The sequence below is a fragment of the Falco naumanni genome, chromosome 6, assembly GCF_017639655.2.
Source record: "Falco naumanni isolate bFalNau1 chromosome 6, bFalNau1.pat, whole genome shotgun sequence".
Taxonomy (NCBI): domain Eukaryota; kingdom Metazoa; phylum Chordata; class Aves; order Falconiformes; family Falconidae; genus Falco; species Falco naumanni.
Window position 1 is genome coordinate 13187325 of NC_054059.1, and position 20865 is coordinate 13208189.

The following is a 20865-nucleotide window of genomic DNA, read 5'->3' on the forward strand; positions in this document are numbered from 1 at the left end:
ATGAAGTCCTAAAAAGTATGTAGCATCTTATAACAGGGCACTGAAGTCTGTAACTTTAAATTCTTGATATGAAATTGGTCTCTTCCCTTCATAGCTCTAGCTAATCAGTCCAATTGATTTTTGAATGGCTTAATGTCTTCAAACTTGCCAATTAGTATTTGTGAAGACTAATGTGTTAGTTTAACCCTTCACTTAAGTTAAACTAGCTGGTTTAAAGTCTCTTAAGATCACCTGTGCATCAAAGTAATAGAGCAGTATAACTGTTTTGATTTAGTGGCTACTCAGATAAATGTATGTGAAGATCTCCAATTAGTCCCCCCCTTAAAAAAAGGGTTGGTAAATGATGCTATATTGCTATGGCTTGTCCTGTTTTGTGAATTGATGTCATCAATAACAGAACCATGCCTTCCATGTATAACATACTTAGATTAGTAGTAGAACATCCCCTGAAATGGTGTCCAGTGATCAAAAGATCTTTAAACTTGTTATATTTTTGTATATACCTTTTTTAATGAACAACTTATTAGGTGGCATAGCTTGCTTTATTCACTATACTGTATGCTACCTCTTCCCCAGTGTGCTAGTCCTGTATATCACCTGCAGGCAGATAATTACTTTTAGACTTTTTACCACTGCTGACTTGAAGTTGTATCTGTAAATCCTTAGTCTGAAATAGCTGATTCTAGAAGTCCTTCTGAGTTCAGAAAACAGTAATAGTTGATATGCTGGCTAGTAAATCTTATTAACTTCAATGCGTTAAATTAGTAAGAGCTAGAATGAGAGAAAACTAATGTTTTATTCTTTCCTTTGAGTTACTATGCAGTAAATGAAGTACCAATGTAACTTTGTCTCTTCACTTAATTACATTCTTTCTCCTAGCTTTGTACTCCATCATACTGTTCTGTGTCTTTCTGTGGATTCCCTTTGTCTATTTCTATTATGAAGAGAAGGAAGATGATGGCAACACATGCTCAGTAAGTTCACTGTAGCAAATGCACTTAGTAGTGAAAACACAAAGGAATACAGGCAAAAATGAAAGCAAGAACTGTTGTCTAACTTGAATACTACAATGTTAATAGCATTTCTAAGTCTGTTACTACAGTTCCTTTAAAATATTGAGGCAGCTCTTAACACTGTAGTCTAAGCAGTGTGGTCTCATGTGAAATGAAACTTCAGTGAGATAAGTAATTAGCATCTGTATTGCCATGAATTCTCTTTGCTGCATACAAATTCCTTCGAGCCTGATTTCATATACAGAAGGTTAAAACTTCTTACATTAGATTTTCCTTAGAATTAAAAACATGTATGAAAAGGTTTTTGAAGTAGAAGGTGGACAGATTATACTGAGATAGACACTAAATTTGTGTATCTTCCTTGTAGCTTTTGCATTTTTTCTTGTAGTAGGCAGTAGTAATGTACCTGAAGCTAGCACTTGGTTATTTTTGTAATGCATTGATGAATTTTGATGTGCATGACATACCAAGAAATGCAGTAAATGCATGTCAGTAAGGTGCTAACTTCTCAAATTAAATGCTTCTCTCAATGAGTCTTTTATTTGTGATCACTTCCCCCTCTATTCAGTTCTAACTTTAACATGAGAAAAACTCAAAATTCTTATTACTAATGCTTTATATTATGTCTATGATTAGAAGTATTTTTTATTTGCACTGAACAAATGTACCCTGTCTTCTGGCCACAGCTGCTCAAGTGCATAGTTTGATGGAAGCATAATTCAGTGTAATTGTTCATAGCTCTCAAACTATGAGACCCTTCAAGAATAATGTATACTTACGATCTATCTAAAACTACTTATATGTTCTGTGGAGGTTCTTTTGTAGAACACCTGTTATGCTAAGTATGCTTTGCCATAACTTGTTGGATAAACGCCTTTTAGATTTATTTTATGTTAATATATTACCTTTCTCTTTAACACAGCAGGTTAAAACTGCACTCAAATATACTCTGGGGTTCATCACAATTTGTGCAGTTCTTCTCTTAATTGGGTAAGTATTTGTATTAAACATTAACAGGGCGTATACTAAATAGAACCCCAAACAGAATTTTGTTCTGTGCAAGATCAAAAAAATAGATTATGGTGCACTCAATCTGTATAATGAATATCTAGCTTAATCCCTATTAGGGTTTAAATATTTTAATAATTATGTACCTGAAAAATAAACGTTTAACTGGAAGCTAAAGTAGTTTTCTTCATTGTGGAGGTACTTGTGCTTCTGCCTGATTGTGCAGTGTGAATGTCTACCAAGGATATGATGGGTGTGATACAGTTGTATTGATATCTGTGTACACAAGGAATAAAATATTTGTGCTCGTGTTTTTTGCTGCTATCAAATGCTTTTTTTGGACATCCCAAAAAAGCTTTTAGGAATATGAGTTGATGTTCAGTGTTCAGTACTTCACTAAATGGAAGTGTTCTGTGAAGGACACAAGTATAGTGTGGGGTTAACCACATAACGGTGCCTTGTATGGTGAATGTTTTGCTGGCACTTGTTTGAAAGGCAGGCATTACTGAAGTGGGTAACTTGTTTGCAGCAAGTGCTGTTCTGAAACTCTGAGCAGTATTACAAATTTAATTTAAGATCACTGTTAAGCATGACATACACACCAATATTGAATGTTCCTAATGTATGCTGTGTCATAAGCTTTTCGGCATTTTGACTGCAGCATTGAAGTTGGTAAAACTTACAAAATATATGCTAAAATGATCTATATCCAAGTACCGAAGTGTGAAGTAGAAACCAGAGTGAAATTAATGCTTCTAATTGTATACTGCCTTACTGGAATTTTCTAGAAATGTACCTTGTGCTCTATCAAAACTAAGTAGTATATCCTTTCAATTAAAATTTATGCATTTGCTCTTATGAGAGACTAAAGGAATTTGAGTTAGCTTAATTATAATCTAGAAATATTACTAAAGCTTCTGACAAAACCAGATTCTCTGACTGGTGGCTCACATCGTGGCACATATACGCACTATATAATATATCCAGTTGAGACAATTTTGCAGTATCTACAGTAGCTGTCAGCTGAATCCTCAGTAGCTGTAAGCATGTTTGACCCTCGCTTCCAGTAAGATGGAACTTGATTCTTGACTTCCTCATTGTCTTCTGTGTTCTTAGGCTTGTTCTTTAAAGTCTTCACACCTTATAAATTACAGTGGCTTCCACAATCCCCCTCTGATACTGTGCCATATGACAGTGAGATGGACTTGCAAACCAGACAGTTGTAGTACTTGGCCTGGGCCTAAGTTAGTTACTGAACAGTGCTTCTCCACAGGTAGGGTCTTGAAACTCACTGATCAAAACAGCTGGAGTATTTGCTGCAGGGAGGCAGGACTGTGTTACTTATAGGTATTGTACTTACAGGTATTTCTGGGTTCTAACTGGAATAATTTTTCTGCTGTTGCACACATGAGGTTGCTTGCTTTCAAGATGATAATGATTAAATAGTAGCATCATCCTAAAGCCCTTTGAATAGAAAAGCACCCTTGATACTTAAGATGCTGCTGCGGAAGAATATAAATCTTGTCTGTCCCCTTTAAGGGAAACTACAATACTTAACATCTCTGTTTATAAGGAAGCAAATAAGGTGACTGTGCTGAAGAAAAATGTGAACTTTGGTTCTAGTGTAGTAGTAAATAGTGGGTGTAGTTGTTCATGTACGTTTGTTATGAAGAAGTTACTTATTTTGGTTAGCCAGCTGACTGCACAGCAAGGGCAAAGAGCACCCTCAGAAGTCCCAGTGTGATAGGAAAGAGATAGAAGTGTTGGAGCTGAAGCTTCTACGTGGATGGCCCAACTGAATGTGGTAGTGAAGACGAGTCTTGCAGTGCTGCCTATACAGTAGCAGATTTTCTTATTGGTGGTTGAGATCAGACCAACATTAAAACAGACTGGAATTTTATGTACTGGATTTAATTTTAGGAGGCTAGTCTTAATGGACTAGAACACTCATGCACACAGGTTACAATAGCAAGAGGAGCTGGAGTAATTCCCGTTAAGCGCCTAGCAGATAGCCTATCTTCTTGCACTTACATGACTAGTGTTTTGTATCGAGACAACCTCTGTCCTGATTGACCTGTTCTAATTATACAGATTACTTCCTAAAAATCAATAAATAGCTTGGTTCCTTTAAAGACAGGTCTGCACAAGAAGTCCCTATCTCTTTCTTGGTCAGCAGTCCTCAAAGAAACTGTAAAAGTTGTATTAAGCTTGCTATGTTGTTCTTACCCAGATGTTTACCTTGCCCCAATAGAGATCTATGTGACTATTTGGGGAAACATGGTATCTGTTTTGTGCCAGATGACCTTGGAGGTTTTTTCAAAGATGATAACACAGCTCAATCAGCAGGATTCTGTTGTGTAAATTGTTAGCAGGAGTAGTGTATTCTTGTTGTCTTCTGCACATTTTTGCCACACCTGAGGCTTTGTATGTCTGCAGTAGCACTCAAATGCTCTGCACACAAGTAACCTTGTGCAGAGTACCATTAAAAGCAAATTAATAGGATAAATTTGTACTGGGTTACTCGGAACTAACGTTTACTTGTAATGCCTTTCCCTTACAAACTATCTTCTTTGCTTGAATATGGTTTATTTACTCTAAATGTCATGTGCTGGAGCCAAGGGACTAGAGATACTACTGTCTATGTTAAGGCAAACTTATACAGTGTCTGGTTTGAACTAAAATACTTACTTTTGAAGCTAATGAATGTTTGGTTCAAAAAGGAATATTTCCCTGCCTGTTTGAAGGTAACCAGTTTAATTGCAATTTTCTAGAACCGTAGCTTTTAAAAAGCTATGATTATATATCTAAATAGCCTATAAATAATTATGCAAATTATATTATAGCAAAATGTACTCTAAGGCAATTAGTTTAAATCTAGTGTGCTAGAAATTATTTTCCTAAGGATGATAGTTAATGGCACTCCTTGATTTAAGGATGAGACTTGGCCTATCTACACCTGTGTGTTATTAACCCTACCAAAAGTTAATATTTAAACTGCTTGTCTTGCATTTACTTCCTTGTTCTGGAGCCTAGCTACTGATCTAAATATTAATCATAATATTCCCAGGATGTTTTTTTAAACAGCATAGTAGTTTGCTTCTATTCTTAAAATAACTGCAGTTACTCATTTCATTTGTGTCCAGAACTCTGTGTAAGAAATCACAGCTGAGCTTTTATGTTTGCTTGCACCAAGTTCGCAGCCACACCTGTAAAACCCTGCACTGGCACTTGTACTCTCTTTTTCTCTTTAATAACTCTATGACCTGTATTGTCACAGTGATGACAGGTGAATGGAGTTATTTAGCATGGAAGCTTCTTAATCTGTTGATGGCTACTATGGCCTTCAGGCTGTGTTGACCATTTAGTCAAAATAGCCAAGGCTTTTGCCAAATTTCTTCTTCTTTAGCGTGCATGAAGAATAGACCTAAACTGCTGTGTGTTGTGCTGGTACAATGATGGTCTGTGTTTTGGAGATTCTCTGGGAGCATGGTCTGGATGCAGGTCTGTAGGTGGCTAGGCATGCTAATTCTGTCTTGTTCTTTATGTGGCCTGTTAAGGTAGAGTCCAAAAAAGTCTGTCCAAGTGGGCTAGTTAGTCTTCCAGCTACTAGTTGAGGGACCCTGTTCAGGATGGGATAATTCCCAAGCATGCAGGAATCTTACCTGAATTTATAGCTCCTGCATTCCTTTTTGAGGCCCTTGATGCATGGAACTTGAGCAGGAGCAGAATCTGATGTCCATCTCCTTCAGTCAAGGTTTAGCTGAGTGTTAATTGAAGAGTGTGTATAATGGGGGCTGTGGCTTCTGCTCTGATTTGTGTCCTTTGACATGCTGGTTGTAGGTAGTGTCAGGAAAAAAACCCAAACAAACCCAAAAAACTCTTAAACCCTATTGCTGGTGGGGGTGGTGAAGGCAAGGAAGCTAAATATCAGGATGGTTTTCCATGTCACTTTTTCCCTGCACGTGGTCCATAGATAGCAAGTTTATATTGATGCTAAAATAAAAGAACTTGAGCTTGCTTAGTTTCCCAGTCTCCTATTTTAACTCCTTTTAGCAAATAAACCTGCAGTTAATTATATTGCTATCTCTTGTAAACAGAAATTTTGCCAAACTTTGTATTAATACCTGTCTTGATTTTTGCCTGGGTATTATTTTACAGAAAGAATTTCTACTAGAAGCAGATTAAAGGACAAAATCAATAATCGCAAGCATGGTTAACTTAAGTAAATGCTAGCCTTAATCTACTGGTTAGTCAAGAAGCTAGGAATCAAACACTTTTTACAAGTTAAAATTTTAATCTTTAAAACTTAAGCTTTCCAGAGTTTGTGTTTGATCTTCATGTGATAAATGCACACAGTTTAGCACCAACTTTTGAAATATATGCTTATGTTCTGTACTTGAAGCTTAAGGCATACTCCTGGAGGATGCATATTTGTTATTCACTGGTTTATTGGGACTTGAAGCAGGGATCTAATGATATACTCTTCTTTACAGAAGTCCGTAAAAAATGTTCACAAGTATCTTTGGGATTTTGGGTTGGTTTCTCGTATTCTTTACCTAAAATGTTTCCCTCCAAATCTGACTTCCTTGTGACTTGAAGGTATTCTGGTTTATGCCTGAAAGCTACAGTTTCAGATTGGTATGGAGGTACTGGTTTTCCATCAGTAACAAAACTAGCTGGCTTGTCTATGGACATGCTGAAGAGTTACTCTTATTATTGGACTTTACATGGCAGACTTGACAGGAAGAAGCTTCAGCTAGGGAACTGTTCAACATGACATTGTTCTGAGCACTCTTTGGTACTCTCTGCTTATTGGAATGTCAAAAATATTTAATTACATTCTCTGCAGTTCAGTTCTCTTGGCCAACTACAGAACAAGGAATGGAATGCAGCATATGTGTTGTTTTGGTTGTAATAATGGAAGATAAACATGCCCCTTTTATTAATGCTTGGTGTGGGAATCATTAACTGTTTTATTCTAGCTTCTGGAAGTGTGGATTTACAAGAGAATTTGTTTCAATTGATGCTTAAGCTTTTTTTTGGCTTTTGCTCCTCTGCATGCCTGTCAAACTAGGATAGTAAATCAGATTAATACATCTTTTAATGATGCTTGAGTGTAGGGTCCTTACCTTTGTTAGGATTGGTAAATGGAAAATCACTTGTTCATTGACTGCAGACCTGACACTGCACAGACACATGAACTCTGCTGATCTAAATATAACATTTGACAGGAATGTGATTAAAATGAAACATTGCCTTCAGAATTTTATAAACCTAACATCATACAATTTTTCTTCAGGAATAAATGGCTTTCTGTTTTCTTGGAATTAGAATTCTTTTGATACTCTACTAGTAAGGATAAACAAAACTATTTTTTTTCTTTGTTACAGTGCCTTTGTTCCTTTGGATATTCCCGATAAGAAGAATTCCACAGAGTGGGAGAAAGTGAAACTCTTGTTCGAAGAGTTTGGAAGTAGTCGTAAGTTTGAGATTTCTGAGTTTTGCACAACTTGCTACTAACTTATTTTGGCATACTCATCATTGACTGAACAAGAAGACTAACTTCTGTGGTGACAGTTTTCTAGCTTGACTTTAACTGCACACCTACACAAAATTTTTGCAATAGGATTGTTCTTTCTGTTCAGACAAAAAAACACAAAAAACACATCTGTCTTGAAAGAGAGGAGACACTGGCAGTGTCTGCTTTCAGTACAGCCCCCGTTTGACAGCAAAGATTCCAATGTTGTGTCCTATATTAGTAGTGGAGACGGGAAAATACTTTTTTCTATGGAGTCTTTGTTTAACATAGCTTTTAAATGTTACTTGAATAATGAAGTTCCCTGTTTTTTAGGGTATGGTGAATCTGTATTTTGTTGTATGACAACTTTTGAGTGCTTACCTAGTTAAATGTGGTACTGCTGTTCACTTTAAGAATGACTATGAAATGATTTTGCTTATTTAGACAGGAAAATCCTATGTGTCTTATTTTTTTCCCCCCTTTGTTCTCCTACTATTGTCCTCTTTAAACGTTTTGCTTGCATTTGTTTTACTGCTTTGCTAGGGCTGTAAAGAATTATTGTGAAGGCCAAACTCAATGAAGTTGTATTTAACATTTAGCTTATGCAGTTCATGTGTTTAGCCAAGGTGTGCTTTCATAGCAAAGGTGTGAAGAATGTGTTTTTACAGGTGAGCTAAGACACTTGCTGTCATTTTCCAAATGTTTCCGGAAAAGTGCTAACTAAGTTTGTCTAACAAACGTTAATCCAAACGCGTAAGTGCTCTAATATTTGGGGTGTTGGTGGAAGAGAAGTTCAACATGGCTTGGCAACGTGCACTTGTAGGCCGGAAAGCCAACTGACTCCTGGGTGACATCAAAAGAAGCATGGCCAGCAAGTCAAGGGAGGCGATTCTGCCAGGCTACTCTGCTCTTGTGAGACCCCACCTGGAGTACTGCATTTGGCTCTGGAGTCCCCAGCATAAAAAGGACATGGATCTGTTAGAGTGTGTCTAGAGGAGGGCCACAAAGATGATCAGAGGGCTGCAGCACATCTTCTTTGAAGATGGGCTGGGAGACTTGGGTTTTTTCAGCCTGGGGAAAGCTCCAGGGAGACCTTATAGCAGCCTTCCAGTACCTAAAGGGGGTCGCCGAGAAATCTGGAGAGGGACAGCTTACAAGGGCGTGTAATAATAGGATGAGGCAGAATGGCTTTAAACTGAAAGAGGGCGGATTTAGATTAGATATGAGGAAGAAATTATTTACTGTGAGGGTAGTGAGGCACTGGAACAAGTTGCCCAGAGTGCAGGTACCCCTGTCTATGGCAAGGAGGGTTGGAACCAGATGGTCTTTAAGGCCCCTTCCAACCCAAACCATTCAATGATTTTGATTTGTGCCTCATTCTTGCTATGTATCAGTATTGACTTCTGTCTGAATATTCTGGAACGTAATGCTATGAGCCTTGGTCAAGTTGCATTCTGCATTAGTCTAGGAATTTTGTACTCACTAGAAGTTCCTTGCAATGACACTTGCCAGCTCTATCAGCACTTGATGTATCCCTTCAGGGCCCATGAACTCAGTCAAGCTTCCTTAAGTATTCTCTAACCTGATCTTTTTCCACCAAGGGTACATCTTACTTTCAACCTTTCTCCCTGGTTTCTTGGGCCTGGGTTTCCTGAAGTCTGTTTTTGCTAGTAAAGACCAAGGCAAAGAAGGCATTCAGTACCTCGGACTCTTCCATGTCTTCTGTCACCAGGGCCCCTGCCCCACTCAACAGCAGGCCCACGTTTTGCCTCATCTTCATCTGGTCACATATTCAAAGCTCTTCTTGTTGCCTTTTGACTGCACATCCTCACAGTCTTTCATGCTAATACATGCTGTGCTTGCAAGCATAGTAAATAGGGAAGACAAGTCCATAGCTCTTCTGTAATTTTGGCTGTTGGCCTGTTTGTGTTACTCTTGCTTCATAAGTATTCTGACAGCACAGAATAAAATGGTCCTTAAACTGTTTATACACGTAGTGACAATGGTTGAGCTGAGATGTAAGCTGATTTTTCTAGGCTACCTTGATATGGCTGTTAGTTAAATATGCAGTGCTCTACATGTCCTTGCTATGAAAGCATAGTATACTAATGTTTATTTTTAGTAAGACTTAATGATTAAGATGCTGGGTTGGGGTGTAGAAGTCTGGCTTTTAATTTCTGACTCTACCAGCATTCTCTTGTGAAGTTTAATTTCATAGGATAGTTCAGACTGAAGAGACATCAGGTCATCTAGTCCAGTCTCCTGCAACAAAGAAGGCAGCTGTAAGGTCAGACCAGGTTGTACAGGGCTTTGTCAGCTAGCTCTTGAAAAAACCCAAAGGATTGATATTTCAGTGGAAAAAAAACTTTTGCTCTTATCCAGTGTGGATAGGCACACTATCCATTGTCTCATGCTGAACTACTATGCACCACTGAAGAGCCTGGGCTCCACCTCCTTGATAAGCAGGCAAGCTGTATTAGGCCTCTCCAAAGCTGCCTGTGTTCCAGATTGAGCAAGACTGGGTCCCTTAGCTTCTCTGCGAGGCCTATGCTCCAAGCGCTGACCAGTTCAGCTCTCCCCTTAACTTGCTCAGTTTTATCTGTCTTGCCTGTAGTGGTAACCTTAAAACTGGTTGCAGTATTCCCGATATGGTCCCTTCTCTTCATAGATGGGCATGTTCCTGTTGCTGCAGCCCAGGATGCTGTTGGACTTCCGTGCTGCCAGGGCACACTGCTTTCTTCTCTTCGGCTTGCTGTCTGCAAAGACCCCCCCACCCTGTTGTTTGTTTTTTTTTTTTTTTTCTAGAGCTATTCCACAGCCATCAAGTCTCTGGTCAGTGTTGTTGCTAAAGTTCTCTTGTGTTCCAGATGCTGGAGAAATGAGGACAAAACTCCTGCCTGTTGTCTTTTCTTGTACATGTTATCCTGTTCCTATATTAACTTTTTCATTTGTCTTTCTGCAGTTAACCCAAGAAAAACAAAGATCTTAATTTTAGATGTATGTTCTATGTCTGTTCAGTTTGTAGTGGGATTGCAAACTCATCTGCTGAGGCAGAACCTGATAACATACTTCTGGTGTACAATTACCAATTTTTCAGCCAGTTAGTTTCTTTGTGTTTCATTGAACATAGTTCAACATTTATTAAATGGATGTTAAATACTGGTTTCAAAGACATGTGCAGGAGGATCATCAAATGTGTTGAAGTACATTGTGTGATACATTAGAAATAGTGGTCACTTACATGTGAGGTTTTTCCCCTAAACTTGAACACAAGTAAAACTTTCACAAGCACTAAAAGAGAAATGGTGCTAGGTTGTGTGTTTTTTGTTTGTTGAGTTGGGTTTTTCCAGTTTTAAACATGGCTGTAGTATGATGCTTATGAACATATTGCTGTGAGGTTTGGCAAATTTGTTTGGTATTACTTAGCAAATTTGAGCTGCAAAGTTGGATTTCGTTGTGCTATTGTACTAGCTTTTGATATTTTTGGAAGGAGGCCTATAGGGTTGGTCAGAAGAAAGATGCAGCTTCCCATAGAGGATAACCATAACAAGATTTCTCAGTTTGTGAGTGCCTGATGCTATGTTCAGGAAAAGGGATGGAGACCAGGTAATGAATGGAAGCTGGCTGATAATTCTGTGTGAGTAGAAATAGATTTTTTTGTGCTCTAAATCCTTGAATTGACTGGAGGGGAGGACAGGACATGGGGAGAACACTAAGTAGCTGAACTATTATGGCTGGGTGTAAAGTTGGACTTGATTGCTTAAAGTTAATTTTATAATATAAAAAAATAATATGCTTGTCAAAAAATAAAAAGCAACTGTTTAACCAAAAAAGTTTGCCATGTTATGTCCTGCATGGTGAGGTTAGGGACAGGACTGTTGTAAAAAAAAATAAAATAATGCAGGAGGATTCTGGGAGTTTGATGCCTTTGGGGATGAGTTTTTTTAACACTTTTCTTCTACTATCCCTTTTCATGTCTAGAGTGATAGTAAGGCTACAGTAACTACTTAATCCCCTGACCTTTTTCCAGTTTGTACATCTGGGTGTATATCAGGGGTCCTCAAACTTTTTAACCAGGGCGCCGGCGTGCAGATGAAGTGGCAGAAGTAATCTGTGGCTGCTTGGTTTTCCCCCCCAACCCCCGGCGGGGGGGGTGTCTGTAAATACTGGGGGCCGGATTGAGGACCCTGGGGGGATGTATCTGGCCCATGGGCCGTAGTTTGAGGACCTCTGGTGTATATGATCTGAGTGAAGCTGAGGCATGCAGTCTGGCTTGTTTGGTTGTTACAGGATCCATGCTTGCCCTGATTCTCTGGATAGTGCTTTATTATGAGAAATCACGTGATAAACAAAACAGAACTGTCCAGAAAGCATATGTAAATTGAGAGAATTATAACAACACCCTGTGGAGGCCAGAAATAAGTCAAGAGGCATTATACTGCTATGGGAGCAAGTTCGTGGTGTCTAGTCAACCATTTGAATGCAACATTTGGGAACTTGTAGCAAAGGCGAGATGATTGTCCTGCTTCTTGGAGTATTGGTGGAGGATCTACTCCCGATGAAAAGCTATGCTAGGTGAATTTTCATCTGAATTGTTATGACTGGTAACCATGTCTTCATTTTTTTTTTTTTTTCATTCTAATTAACTTAAATACTTCAAGAAACCAGTTCAGGAAGAAATGTTCTTATATCTCTAGGAGTTTTCAACAGGCTTTTTTTTTTTTTCTTTTCCCCCCAGATGGCTTGACTGCTCTTTCATTTTCCATTAGTTCCTTGACTGTGATTGGAATGCTGGCAGCTATCACTTACACAGTAAGTTGTTATGCAAATGTTTCAGCTTTTTACATTTATGATATTTGCACTTATCATGGGCTATACCTGTACAGAAGACTGTGATCATGCAAAATAGCTTCTACAACAGTATCTTCTAGCTCTGGATTTTCATGGTTTGAAACACTACCTTTAATTTCTTGGAATGAGAGGAACTTTTTTTACTGTGAGTTTAAGAACCACTGTTTCAGTACTTGAGTACAGATCAGACTTAATTTCAATGTGTTTCTCAAGGGGAGATCACGTTATTCCTTATGGCTTGTAACACATTCACTGGCTCCGTCTGGTTTTAAGCCTTTGTCTCTTTCCCTGTGCAGCAGTGGAGAACTAAATATTGCTTGTTTTATTCACTGAATGATGGCACAACCTAGACTTTAGTCTGGTCAGTCTATAATACTGAATGTAACCCTTAAAACTAAACACGTAGAAGAGTTGTATTATCTTTGCAGAGCTTGGCAATGAAAAGTCTGGCAGAATAACTTGATTTGTAAAGTACACAATGTTCTCTATCATAACTTTCCCTTTTTGTAAAAAGCTGTTCTTCATTCAAGAAATGAAAAAGCAATGTCTTTAACAGAGCATTGCTTCACAGTTCTGTTTCTAGAATTTGAGTAAGGGTAAATATCCATGCATGTCAGGATTCAGTTTTAAGTATGAAAAATCTTCTGTGATGTGTGCCTTTAATCAAGAGTACCAAAAAAGTTAAAAGCAAATGGTTTGAAACTGCTTAGAGGCTTGCTTTTTAAAGCCTTGGAAGTATTTTTGTTAGTCCTAGGCATGCAACTAAACTGCTGCAGTTCCTTCTGTAGCTTAGAAGGATTTGAAAGTGTTCGTTCTGTAACTGATTATAAATCATGATTATGGTTATGTTAGTTCAACTGCTTGACTCTTGCTTTTATGCTCAAAGGAGAGGAACCATTTTAACTTTTTACCTTTGGCCAACATTTGATGTTCGTGTGTTCACTTGGTTTTTCCTATCTGTTCTATTTCTTCAGTCACTGAATAATCAGTCTGTGTAATGCATGTATTAACTTGTCATCAAGGTAAAATTTTCCAACTAAGGTGAAACATCAAAGCTTAAGATAGCTGCAGACAAAGCTTTAAAACTTGTCAGTAAATGATGTTTTCCTGATAGGTTTTAATCTTTAACTCAATGTCCTTGCTGAAATAACTTTCTCTTCCATTGCAGCCTGACTGTAACATAGTAAAGTTATTTCCATGTAGCTTTGCTAGTAAATTCTTAAGTGGCTCCATAACAATAGCTCATGCAATACGTTATTTTGAAGCCTTGCTAGCCAAGGAAATGTTTTGTGGTAGCTTGCTGTCAGGCAAAGGATAATGGATAATATTATCATAGACTAAAGATATAAGAGAAGGGTATTCTATTAATAACTCGGTAAGGGGGTAAAGTACCTGCTAAATATACATTTAGACTCTTAAACCTAAATTGAGTAACGAGCATAGCTGATGGTTTTCTGTCTCTATACTAGTGACTTCAGCTGGTCCAAGTTAGAGCGGGATGATGGGAGGCAATTCAGTACAGGTTCTTAGATGTGTCAGAACACTGATAGCTCAGTGGCTGTCAGGCTCTGCAGTAGGTAGGAGAGCAATTCGGTGGATCAACTAGTAGGTATCTCATGTGAGCTGAATTGCTCTCGGTCACATTGACTAAGTGCTTTAACTTGACCCAAATTATTTATTATTTTAAGCTTTTTCTGATGGACATGGTTCACTAGATCATCCAGGCTGTATAGCTGCCATCTAGATTGTATGCTTGTCAAAAAAGATCCAGACCTTTGCTTAGCCTGTAATAATATGTCAGCTTTTAAAATTGTTCCCCATAATCATGGATGGAAAGATTATACTCTTGTTCAGTTACATTACTGCAGAGCACATGTAGTGTTTTTTAGCTTCCATGAGACTATAATTTAGAAGCAACTCATCAGCTGGGAGAACATCCTCAGTATTTTCTTCAAGCAGCTACCCAAGTATGGGTTTTTAACTCTTAGTAAACATCTGTAAGCATCTAAAATGCAAGATTGTCTTATTTTGCAGAAATTTATTGCTGACTGAAATGTAAACAGTTTGGAAGTTCTGTAACTTATTGTTAATATTCCATACTTACAATGTTACTTCCCTATTTATTTTTGAGTATGGATTGGTTGTGAGCACCATTCAGCTGAGTATCACAATATGCTTCTGTCCTCAAAACTAGCTGAACCTGGAAATATGTGACTTGCATTTAATGTTCAGTAACTGCAGTGTGCTGTGTTTGTCTGTCTGTGTGCTTTCTCAGATGAAGACAACACCTCTGTCCTCAGTGTTGTTGCCTTAGTCTTGCTGTATTTAGGACTTGTACAGATACTGGATGGTAACTAAGGTGAAACATCAAGCATAACAACTAAAATAGCCTGCTCTGAATGCCTTAATTATAAGGTTTTAGTATAACTTTTTGCTTTGAAAACTTCAACCAAACTGTCGGTGCAAATTCCTGGACATGGAATTCATATTTACTTTAACTGCTGTATTTGATCTGTTCTGAAACTATCCCTTCTGTTTTATGGTAGGTGTTAGGGCAGGGTGGGAGAAATGGAGGAGCTATTTCACAAAAGTTCTAGGGATGAGTTCACACAGAAAGTGGTCATGGTCCACCTTGGATATGAGAGTGGGTTTTTTTGTCATGTTTGCAGGCAATCGTAGAATCTTATGCTGACACAGGGAGCTGGCTTTGATACGTGGGTGGACTAAAGTACAAATGTGTCATGGAGAATGAAAACCACTTAAGGTCTATGCTCAAAGTTGGAGGAGGAATAGATTATTTCTTTTTGTGCTGCAGTGCTTTTGTAACACTTTGCCTGCTGCCAGTGGTGGTCAGGCTTCCATATAAGCAATGCTGTTCTCATGGTCTGAATTGCAAGTGTGACCTCGATAGCATGTGGATGCCGTGTACCTGCATTTCAGTTTACGCTGTTGGCTGGGTTTTTCCTGGTATGACTTAATGCAGAAGTTACTTCAGCAGTGAAAAGTTCCTGGTCTGTCACACTTCTCTAAGCCTTAGGGAGAGACTGGCCCAGAGTATGGCCTCTGTCTACAAGTTTGAATTACTCCACCCCCTTTGACTAGGAGGAGGAGAAGCATGATTCTGGAAGGGGTAACTGTTTGTCTCTTGGTAACTTCCCACTTCTCTGCGTTGTGGGTTTTTTTGCTGTGTTAGTCTTCTATAATAAAAAAATAATCACCTAGATAAGACAAAAGCATTAATGCATGGGCAAGTCTTTAATGCTTGCCTCTGACTTCAGACATCTGATAAGTAGTTAGGCTCCTGTATTTTTCAGCCAGCCTTCTGCATTCCTGTTAAAACGTTTGTCCCAGTTTCTAAAAGTGGGAGGCATTTGTGCTTAGTCATCAAACCACTAATAATAGGTAATTGGTGGTAGATTATTTTTTTAAGCACAAAAAGAGAATAGCTTTATATAAGGGTGAACACAGGAACAAAGATACTTCAAAATCTTCCACAAATGCTTAGCAGATGATAGGGAAAAAAGGGTAGAGAGAATAGATGAGGAACACAATGTGTGGTATCTGAGTTACCTTGTCTCTGAAGAGAAGTGATCTCAGATCTTTGGTTTATACTAGTTAAGAGCTGAGGATTCATACTACAGACATAACTGATTTTTTTTGTTATATTCCCCTGACATCTGAATATTCTCAGTATGTTCCCATTGCCAGCATTGCAATTGTATTGTTTAAGGGAAGTTAAGAATGGGAGTATTTGTTCTTCTGTATACTCATATTCACCCCTTTTAAAGAAAAAAAACCTTTCTAAATGAGCATCTAGTGAAGGTCGTATTGTAATAAGTGACATGTTAGCAAGTACTTTCATACCTAATTAATAATGATTTTATGTTGAAAGCCTTCCACTTCAACATAAAATCCGAAAGTAAATAGGAATGCTGTGCCTGCACTGACTGCAATTGACTGAGTTCCTCTTGAAATGTTATTTGTGGAAGACTACCATGAAACAGATGAATCGAGTGATTCTATTTAAGTTGCTTGGTGCACAATTTATCCATTCTACAATTAGTCAAACATATGTTAACAATACTGCTTTGTGTAGCCTTGAGTGTGAAGAATTAGATTATGGCTGTTCTAAAACTGCACTTCCGCATTGTGGTAATGTACAATACTGTGAGAAGTTGGGTAAAAGAAGCTTTGGCACTGACAGCAGGCAGCCTTGAATTTGAGTAGATACTGAGAGCAAAAGCTTACTTTTGTATGTATGTGCTCCTAGGCTTTCTTTATGAAAGCGTATTCTGCTTCCACAGGAGGAGGGATGCAGGGGGGTGGTGTTCTTTGGATTGTAAATGGCTACAGTTTAAATTATAGAACTAACAAATTTACCCCAGTGACTAATGTAGTTAAAATCTATTTTTAAGGCGTATCATTGGCATCAATCCAGTGTTCTGGGCCTCTTGAGGCCCAGGTTGATTTCATGTATTACTCTGATATACATTGTGAGCTATTCGTGCAATGAAGAACAGACTACTTATCAGCCCACACAATATTGTAATGTTTGGCATGTTTGTTTGTTTTTTTTTTGGGGGGGGGGGGGAGGTGGCGTTCGGGGACAATACAAATCAAAGTGGTGTGCTGGACCAGAGTTGCTGACAACTGAGGACTTGTGTTATTGAGTATGATGGAAAGGTAGATAACACTACAGTTCAACACAGCTATCATTATGTTAGCCTGCTGGTTTTCATTTTCTGTGGCTTGAAACCTCAAAATCAGATCACTAAGTTTGACCTAGTGATACATGTAGAGACAAGCTGCTCTTGTAGTTTGAGTAAAAATGCAGAATTTTGCTGTTGAGTTGTGAGCTTCTCCCCAGCTTCTGAATGGGGTAGCATGAAGTAACATTGTTAGAACTGAAGAAATAAAACTTAATTGAGATGAAAAAACTGAGTTCCTCATTTTCTGTGAAGTATTAATTATGAATTTGGGGAGAGATTAGCAATACATACTGAACTTGAAAGCTTCTCATCCCACAAGATAAATCACGGGGAGAGTAATAACATAGAAATTACCATATTAAGGGGTTAATGTAAAAGTTGCTTCTCCCAGGGAAGGTCAGGGCTTCCTCGGAACTTCTTTCAGTGATGACTTAATACAGAAGATGGTGTATGGTTTTGCAGATGCTCTTGGTTAAAAACAAGAGTTATTTTAAGAATTAACTTTGAATTCAAATTTCATGCTTGCTATGAAATATTTCAGGAGTCAGCAGCTAATATTTGACTAAAGAAGCAAATTAAATGTTATGTGGCATTTCTTAACACCATGTCATTCAAATGAGAATAGAAATGAGATGCAAGGAAGATAATTGAAGGGAAGTGAAAGGAGTGTTTAGTGAGAGGCTTTGAACTCTACACTTTAAGCAGAACATAAATTGGCTTGTTCTGTTTAGTTCTCCATGTGATGACACTTGGGACCGACCTGCAGACTGTGGCAACTGGTTTCTCTGGACCTGTAACAGTGTCCGACTGTGGGCTGTGCGGTTCTTGAGTCTGAACTTTTTTCAGTAGTGTTAGCCTTCTACAGGAAAAAGAGTTTCTCTAATACTTGATTGCAAGGGAAGGTGAAAAAGGTATTTAGCATGAGGCTAAAAATTTTGAAGGTAGTGTATAAGCGTAAACTAGAGCAGACATCTTAGTAGTTTGACATGTTGCATTTCCTTGCCGAGTACACTGAAGAGTAATCTTCTATTGACGTTAACTGGCACTTTGAAGACTGGGAAGGACGGGAGAAAGATGCAACTAGGGAAGATTTATAGTCTGAATTTCTAACTTTTCAAGGGGAAGTAATAGTGGTTTTACGAAAAGCATAGATGAAGTCTGCAAATTTTCGCGATAGAGATGTTTATTACTGATGAGCTTAAGGTATCACTTTCACAAGTACACACAATGTTTAAATGGGTAACATTGTTTAGCCTTACTTCTTGGTATGTCTCAGTTTTCATCAGAAGCCTGAATTGGCAGTTGCTTTTTGGTTTTAAGCTTTAGTAACAGTCTACTTTGTTGGCATTTGTGTAATGCGTAACTGAAGTACAGTACTGGATATTTAAAATTGTTTTGTAAGAAATGTGAACAAGGGATCCTCAGGGGGGCTCTGCAAATCCATGACCTTGATGATTTATAGTGACAGATTTCCATGTCTATAAACGTGGGTTATAACAAGAAGATTATAAATCAGGGCTGCAGTGCTGGTTTTGGCTGGGGTAGAGTTGGAAACAGTTTCACAGATGATGTAGTTTGCATCTATTCTTTCCATTAATGTGTTTTGCATTGAAATGGTTTTGCATTGCCTTAGGTATTAATACAATAGTTGCTGTCAGCTCCAGATTGCTATTTGAATTCAGGGCAGAATAACATATTACTCACAATGGTAGGCAGATTAATTTTTGAGTGATCTTGTGCATCTCATTTAGCATGTCCTTGAAGGATGAGTATTACTAGTGCTGTAATTTTTCCAAACATCTAATAATTATTACCTGATTTCTTAAATTGTAAAGTGATGCTTTTTCCTCCATCATGAAAGAGGTGATGTTACAAAGCTCAGTTTGTTTAATGACAGATTTAATGAACTTTTCACACCTAAAGTTTGTCCAGAGTATGATTTACTTTTCCTACAGTTGACTTAAGAGCAAAGCAGCTAAAGCCTCTTTATCTGTCTAACCTTAAAAGCACTCCTTTATGACTGACTTTTAAAATAGACATCAGGTATTAAGAAATCCAGAAGTTAGTAGCATTCATTGTCATTACGACTTCATCACTTCAATGTCAGTTCTTAAATATTTAAAGGAAATGTGGTTATTTGATTATGTTCCCTTCTCCATGAAGCAGTAAATACCCAACCCAGCAAACCAATTTGAGTGTTCTTTATTTTAACAGCCTGATTCCTACTGCACTCTTGGACACCTGTAGATATTAAACTGCTGGATCAATGATAGCTTTGTACCTTTGAGATGTTTAAAGTTGCAACTTCAAAGGAGATTAAGCTTTTCTTTGGTTGTTCTTCTAAACTTGATGGAGCAATGCAGATGATGGCAACTGGGCAAAACAGTTAAGCTCATTGTTAAACATAGACAGTTAACTTTTTACCGACGATAAGTCCAGCAAGCACAGGCTTTGTGTGTAGTGGAACAACTGTAGTGTAGAGGCTGTCATACTTGTTTTCTGCACCTTAAAAGCCTTGACTCTGCTTTGTTGGTTGTTTTTAATTTTTGTTCATGTAAACACTGACAAATAAGTGAGACAATCTGTGAATCTGTATGGTGGAGAGAGAACATTAATATGAAAAATCAAGGTGAATATGTAGCAAGATACACGTTGGAGAAATGGGTAAGCAAGTACTCAATGCATTGTTCATGTTGTACATAACAGATCATGCAAGAAATGCCATACAGAACATACCAGTTCAGTTTGGTCAGTCTTTTCAAGCTTTGAGAGTTAGGGTTTTTTTGTTTGTTTATAGCAATGATATTCAAACATGTTGTTATAGCTATGACAATTGAATACTAAAACTTCCCATAAAAGAACCAAGATTTTACTACTTGGTATATTGAATGATTTTTCCAAACTGTATGGCATGAGCTTTAAAAAAAAAAAAAAAAACCAAACTAAACAATACACAAAAAACCAACTGTCCATGAGATGGTCTGCCATCTTCAGATGCGTTTAGGAGGCTTTCTGCTTTGCTCTTCACAATTTAGGGAGGATGTGTGAACCACTGTCACAGTTTACCATGCTTAATGGTATTCTGGAAATAAGATTCTTTAATTCTAACTTTTATGTTTAGAATGGTGGTAGGTGTAGATAACCAGAGATAGGGACAGGTTTCTTTAATGTGAGAAAGCAGATGATTATTACTTGTAGAGTCAGATTACTTTTCAAGAAAACTGTGCAGTCTAGGTGCATGGAGGAGAAAGGTACAGTTTGAAGAAAGGTGGAGTCCTAGTTCTTCTTACACAAGCTCAGAAGTTTTGCGTGTATTGAGATTACTGAATTGGACTAGCTTACTTGCTCCATCAGAAGCAATGCTAACAAGGGTACATTGTATACATATGAAATGTATACAATTCGTATGTATACATATGAACAAAAAAATATTCAGTACAGGCAACTGAACTATATAAATTGCTAAAGGGATAGAAGGTATCATAACATGACTTCCCTCATGCTTAGTCTAAATCAAATAAAAAGCTATTTAGTCTATGGATACAAAAAGTCTCTTCTATATATCAATGTGGGACAATGAGATTGAAAAAGACTTGAATTGTATTTCTTTAAAGCACTACGTATCGTGGAGTTAGCTGTTTGTAACTTGGATAGATGTATTTTTGATCACAGTCTAATTGGTAGAATTGAAAATTTTGTCTTTTCATGGTCACACTTTCAGATGAAATCTTTAAGCAAGCTTCTGTAAGAAAATAGGAATGTCAAT

General features: G+C 37.8%; 1 protein-coding gene across 2 annotated transcripts in view; it reads left to right on the forward strand.

Moving 5' to 3' along the window:
* The window catches only part of LMBRD1 (LMBR1 domain containing 1), a 76270-nt gene that overhangs the window by 19894 nt on the left and 35511 nt on the right, over positions 1–20865 (forward strand). The window contains exons 4-7 of one of the 2 annotated variants that reach the window (XM_040598618.1): positions 880–974; positions 1939–2003; positions 7412–7500; positions 12278–12351. In XM_040598618.1, coding sequence (XP_040454552.1) covers positions 880–974; positions 1939–2003; positions 7412–7500; positions 12278–12351 — 323 coding nt within the window. Of the gene's footprint in view, positions 1–879; positions 975–1935; positions 2004–7411; positions 7501–12277; positions 12352–20865 lie in introns of both variants that reach the window. The other variant, XM_040598617.1, reaches the window with a different exon arrangement.